This window comes from Oryzias latipes, chromosome 11 (genome assembly GCF_053564925.1).
Source record: "Oryzias latipes strain Hd-rR chromosome 11, Olatipes_Hd-rR_3.1".
Taxonomy (NCBI): domain Eukaryota; kingdom Metazoa; phylum Chordata; class Actinopteri; order Beloniformes; family Adrianichthyidae; genus Oryzias; species Oryzias latipes.
Window position 1 is genome coordinate 24,998,650 of NC_136247.1, and position 6,671 is coordinate 25,005,320.

At 37.8% G+C, this 6,671-nt stretch overlaps 1 protein-coding gene across 1 annotated transcript; it reads left to right on the forward strand.

Moving 5' to 3' along the window:
* Positions 1-2,167: 2,167 nt before the first annotated feature.
* ntaq1 (N-terminal glutamine amidase 1) lies at positions 2,168-6,150 on the forward strand. The gene is made up of 6 exons (XM_004073748.4): positions 2,168-2,299; positions 2,597-2,696; positions 5,131-5,181; positions 5,264-5,412; positions 5,483-5,607; positions 5,703-6,150. Exons 1-6 carry the CDS (start codon positions 2,226-2,228, stop codon positions 5,840-5,842), a joined length of 639 nt encoding a protein of 212 aa, XP_004073796.1. The 5' UTR covers positions 2,168-2,225; the 3' UTR covers positions 5,843-6,150.
* The last annotated feature ends 521 nt before the right edge of the window (positions 6,151-6,671 follow it).

Sequence of the window (6,671 nt, forward strand, 5' to 3'; positions counted from 1 at the left end):
ACATAATACAGTGAGTTTTTAAAAAGACTTAGTGCAGTTTCAGCAGCTGCAATAACATTTTTTATTAATGTTTAAAATATTTATTACAGTAAGATTAGAGCTGTTCTTGAGATGATTTTTATTTGTGCCTGTTATCTTTCAGTATTGTATATTGTACAAAAATCTAACATTTATATAAAGAAATATGCATTTTTCCTGACTTGTGCAGAACAGTTTATAAAAAATTTGTATTTAATTACTCCTTTGCGGATATAAGAAGGTTTTTAAAGCACGTTGGTGAAATCATTGATGGATGATCATTACTGCACTGGAAACTCCTATTCAGACATAATTTTAGCCCACACAACACTCCCATATGGATCTGTCTGTATATTTTATGTAGGAACAAATTAATATTTTACAAAAAGTCTCGTAAAAATTTGATGACTCAGTGCTTCCCTCTCAACAACTTAGCACTTCAATTACAAGACATGACAATGCCTTACCGTTTCAGATGTCCAGAAACGGTTTTAAGTATCACAACACTTCACAAGAGACATGCAAAGTCTGTACCAAGAAAATTTCCTTGCCTTACTGGAGAAGGTTAAGAAAGACCTGAAGAACTGGGAAGTTCTCAACCAGTCTCTTGCAGGGAAAGTAAATAGTATAATAATGAATATACTTCCCAGATTCCTTTACCTGTTTCAGTGCGTCCCCTCTACATCCCTAAATCTTTTTTTAAATCTGTCGACAAAAGCTTTTCTTCATTCATCTGGAGCGGTAAGACCCCAAGACTCTGTTTAAAATTATCACAAAGACCTAAGCATCAAGGTGGCTTAGGCCTACCAAACCTGTGCCAATACTACTGGGCCTCTAATGTTCAAAAAACGATAGATTGGCTCCAAGCTTATGACATCAACTGGTATCGATTTGAAGCCTCCTCCTATAATACAAAAACTCTGACAGCCCTAATTGGATCTAGTCTCCCCTGTGTCATTTCACACTATATTACACACAATCCAGTAGTTACCAATACCTTTAAAATTATGTTTCAATTCAGACAGACGTATGGACTCACTCAAGTGCTTACCACTAGTCCTATACACAAAAATCACCTTTTTCTCCCTGGTCAGACAGACTTCGTATTCATGATTTGGGAAGTGATTAAGGTACAGTATAATCAACTTTAAGGACATGTACCTAAGCGGTATATTTGCAAGCTTCAATGATCTTGCTTCCAAATTTTGTCTGCCTCACTCTCACTTTTTTTAGTACCTTCCAGTGTGTCGCTTCCTTCAGCAGCATGACCCTAACTTCCCTAACATACTGTGTTAGATGAGGTGTTTGAGTTGCCACTCAATTCAAAAAGATTCATTTCCAAAATCAAAGACTGCAAAATTCCTGCTTCCATCTTTGTTGTTTGATTGTCGACTGGTTAATTCAAAACTTCCAAACTTATGTAATACGTTCTTTGTTTGTTGGAGAACTGTTTCCAACATTCTACAAAACTCATTCTATGTCCCAGCATTACACAAAAAAGTTTTTTAAAAACCCAATTTTTCCAAAATACAAAGAAACCCATTTTAAACAATGAATGCAGTATACCCATGCAAGGAACTGCTACATTTACGTTTTGGTTTTCAAGAAAATAACTGTTAATAAATATAAAATCACTTGATCATCTGTTTTTTGAATGTACATATGTTACCAGTTTTTGGGAGTATTGTGTTTGTTGGTGCTCCTCAAAGTTTCCTTTTCCTATTTCTATTCCGTTACAGTTGTGAGTACTTTCTGGTGATAATTTATTTGATTTGGCATTTGATACTTTATTAAATTCTGGGAAATTCTTCATCAATGAGAGCAGATTTTTTTAAAATCAAATCATTATTCAATACATTTCATAAAGAGATCTGTTTACATTTTAAATCCTTGGAATTCAAGAAAAACAGAAATGCAATAAAACTGTCAATTTTCATTGAAGATCACATGTTGTATGACCATACCTAGTGTGAGCTACAATTCTAATGTTATTTATTTATTTTTTCTTTGTATTGTATTCTTTTTTCTTTTTATATCTTTCTATTGTAGTTATGTGAATGTGTACGTGTCATCCTTTGAAGTTCAATAAGAATAAAATAAAATAAAAAGTTGGTGAAATCAACGCTACAGGAATGGGCTTTTAGTTTGAAAGGACGGATGTGACGTACTGTATTTTCGGTGAGGTTCTTTCCGGTTAGCTTACAGACATGAAGGGTCAGTTAAAGAAAGGTGTGGAAGTAATACCAAGCCGGGAAAACTGCGTTTATACCAGCTGTTATTGGTAAAAACCAAGTTTTAACAAATCAGAAAAGCAGCCCACTGTCCTGCAGTCTTTAGTTTTGTGTCAATAAATCATTTATTGTCAAGAAAAACATCAAAATGCTAAGCGGATCCGCTCGGCTAATCGATATTCACAGTTTACATTGTTAAATGTTATACCCATTTTTAAAACTGTTATAGTGAATGAGTTATTTCAATGCCATCTGTCTAATTAATGATTGAATGAATTTTCAGGGAAATATAGTTCATTTTAATCAAGTGAATGAGTGGCTAATGCTGCTTTCCTTTACTTTCTCAGTGAGGAAAATGTTTGGAAGCTCTGTGAGTTTATTCAAGCACAGAAAATGGTTCCACTGGACCAGTTTGCTGTAATTTTCATCTCTAACGACACCAGAACGGTAAGAAGATCTGGAAACATTTTAAACGGCTTAACAAGACAATCGAATAAACAAAATGTTTGCTTTAAAAATAATATTTCAAAAAGTACCTCATACTGAGAATGATGGGCACCGAGCCCTCAAGGGTTCAGGTGGTCTCAAGAAATATTTGAAAGTAAATAACAGGCCTTCTCTGTAAAAAGAAAAATCCTTTTTGCAAAACATCTGGTAGTTTCAAAATACAGCTACAGTGATCCCTCGCTATAACACGGTTTACTTTTCACGGTTTCGCTACTTCACGGATTTGCATCGTGCATTGTGTTCTGCATTCTGATTGGCTAAAAAGTCACTTCACTTCTCTACCTGTGCGTCAATAACATTGCAGTTTAATATGTACACGTACGTAAATCAGCGTGCCAAATTTACAACAGATACGTGCAAATCATCTTGCAATTTCGAGTTTCTCTATAACCCATGAAAAAAAGGAGCGACAACAACAACTGCCTATCACTATGTTCTTCTCCCGAACAAACACAGCTGCACCGCGGGCTTCAAAGGGAGACTGCAGAGCGGAGTCAGGATGCAGCGGCTCAAGAGCAGTGAATTACACCTGAGTCACTATTTGTCTGACCGTACTTTGTATTTTTTTAAAAATCATTTTAAATATCTTCCCGTTTAATCCAAATACTCGGGTCGCGGTGGGCGGGGCTAATCTCCGCGATTTGAAGCCTTCTGTTCACATTGATGATTAAAATTCTTATTTGACAGTACAATACAGAAGATATTTGTTGAAAAACCTTTTCTAAAGTACTTTTATTTGTGAAACAATTCCTTAGCCTGTAAAACGGTTTGTTCTTTCTTTTCAATGTATAATAGAGAATTTAATTGTATAATAATTGTTAAAAAAAAAGGTTTCTACTTCACGGATTTTGCCTATCACGGGTTCTTTTTGGAACGTAACCCCCGCGAAAAACAAGGGTTTACTGTACTCCATTAATTGTGTCCAAATTGGAGGGCTGTGTTCTTCCTGGGCTGCATCTGAAGGCTGCTTACGTAACATGTTGTCCAAATTCAACAAGTCCTTTAAATATGGCCACCGAATACAGCCTTCTTTTTACCCGATTTCAAGGATTGCTCTGGTGTACCCTTCTATGCTGTCCATATCCCAAGATGCATAGCAGTAGAACCCGGATATTTTCTGACAACAATGGCTCCATGCCTGGTTCACTCCTCCTCCCTGTTCGGGACTCACGGTTGCTAGGCAACAGGACATTCACTGATGTAATGGCTGGAATTATCTAAAGGCTAGACTCGTCCAAATTCACAGCCATTAACATCTGACCTACCCGCTCAACAAAGGACCCGAGTAACATCGCCAGGGAAGACTGCGGCCATTGAAGGACGCAGACTTCGAATTTGGGAGCACCCAATATATAACGCTCAAATGTTGTGAAAGCGTCTCACTAAAACGGTCAATCAAACCAAACAAAGAAGTTCATCAAACAAATAGGCAATCCCTAAAACTGGCCACTACACACAGTACATTACAAAAACCAAAGAAATCCCGGACAAGCCCCCAATTTATGTTACACCCCATTTTAGGAAAAAGAAATACTATTTAATAAAAAAACAACCAAATTACTGTATATTTGCAGTATAAAGCACACTTAAAACCCTTAATTTTTTTATTTAAAAAGCAACAGTTTGTCTTAAAATCATGATCACCCTATCTATTAATTAGTTATGCTGCAAACAAGGTTGGGTGTTATTGTGAATACCCTCACGCGGCTAATGTGTGGCGATGTTGGACTGTTTTTTTGGTTACCAAAAAGGTTGTGTGATAGCGTAGTCACGGTAACGTTTGTTTTAGCGCTATCAGTCTGTTTTGTCCACGTGCTGCAAGCAAAGTAACGTGACTGACTGACGGACATTTCTCTGACTCTTTAATCTCACTTAATCTGCCTTGTAGTTCGGTGTGCTCTATATGTGACATATGCTCAAAATAGACCATTCATTGATGTTGTGCTTGATAATCCGGTGAGCCCTGTAGTGTGGAAAATACTGTACAAAGAACAAAGCCTGTATGTATGTTCTGCCCTGGAGATCCTTGCCCAGTCTGGTGCTCTGGACAATTAGGCACAAATGTGCAATCAAAGCTGGCAGAGGAGAAGGAAGACAGAAAACCTCCCACTCCAGCAGAAAATATAAAAGAAAATAGAGAGAGAAAACCCAAATGTACAAAAAAGCCATCACACTGTCATTTATCCATAAATTTTCTAAATCTGCTTAATCTGTTTTGAGGTCGAAGTGGTTGCTGGAGCCTATCCCAACTACTGTTGGGTGAAGGTGTGGGTACAGTTCCTCTGTGTGTCGCAGGGCAGGGCTCTTTTTTTTGGAAAGTAAATCTCTTTCTTCCTTTATCTGAAACTCAAGTTCATTATCTTTTCTCCGTTAGGTTCCTCTTTGGAGACAAAAGTCCGGACATGACGACCGGCCGGTGATCTGGGTGTGTCAGACCCCTCCATCTTTGAAAGTTGCTGTGGGAATCTCCAAATGACCATGAATGGTTTTGTCGTTCTGTGTTGCAGGACTACCACGTGATCCTGCTGAAGGTGGGTGTGAAGTCAGACAGTGTGATCTATGATCTGGACTCGGTGCTGCCGTTTCCCTGCAGCCTGCGGCTCTACGCAGCTCAGGCCCTCCGGTCGGACCGCAACCTCAGACCTGAGTATCACAGGTAATAAACGCAAAGCAGACTACTGGTGACGCACCCATAAAACACCATAGTAACCCGGATTTTATGCCAGGAAGTTGCGAGTGGTTCCTGCGAACAGCTTCTTGTTGAACTTTGCGTCCGATCGATCTCACATGAGGAATTCTGATGGAACCTGGAAGATGCCTCCCCCATCATACCCCCCCATTTTTACGGCTGGTAAAGATAATGTCCCCCTGTATTAGCAGGCCTAATATAGCACGTCTTATGAATGGTTAATGATACCATTAATCTGCGGTGTATTTTCTCCTCAGAGAGTAAGATGAACCTGGACGACTTCATTAGTATGAACCCCGCCGTCGGCTGGGGAACCGTTTACACTCTGGATCACTTTCTGCTGAAGTTTGTAGAAGCTGCCTCTACGTCTGCTTCATCATCAACTACAGCGTTGTAGCAGCTGCTGGTTGTAGCTTCAGGTCTTGAGGTTGGAGAAGGATTTTCCTGCTAAAGACCTGGTGGAGCCAGCTGCAGGTGAAAGTGCCTCCTGACAGGGAAAGACTGTTGAGGACTTCCATTTGTTTGTGAAAATGTGGCCCAGTGAAATCCTTTTCCATCATAAGAAAAGTATAAATGTAAATATTCTGTACAGATTAAGGGGTAAATGCATAGTTTTCTGGTAACTATGGAAGCAGATCTGTTTTTTCTAATTTTGTAAATTTTTATGTAAAAAGTTTACAAAAATAAACTTTTTGAGACAACTGAGCAGCTTGACTTCCACACTCTTAGAAGAATTAAAGACAACAAATGTTTGTAAAAATAATTAATATGAATGAAGTTTAGCCTCAAATACAAAAGGAGTTTATACAAATATACTCCTTGAGTGCAATGATTCATAAACCCCTATTGAAACAGGAAAATCAGTCTAACACAAGAGGCCTTTTAGCTTTTATCTGCTGGATCAGCTGCTGCACAAGACAAGTTTTTAAAACATTGAAATTTCAACAGTTTTATCTCATCTTTACTTCATAAAGTAGATAAAATTATTTAATCTCAATTGTTTCAATTCAGAACAAAAACTAATCAGTGTCAGAGAAGCAAAAAACCTAAATATTTTGTCCAAAATTGATTTATTACTAATCTGAAATGATTGTTTTTTGTGAAAACAATAACATTTAGTATAAAATTGTCAGTCATCTTAGTTTATTGTGTATTAACAACACAATATAATCAGCACAAAGTGTAGATTTAAGGTTCCCACTTGCTTACGGTTAGGGTTACTGAGA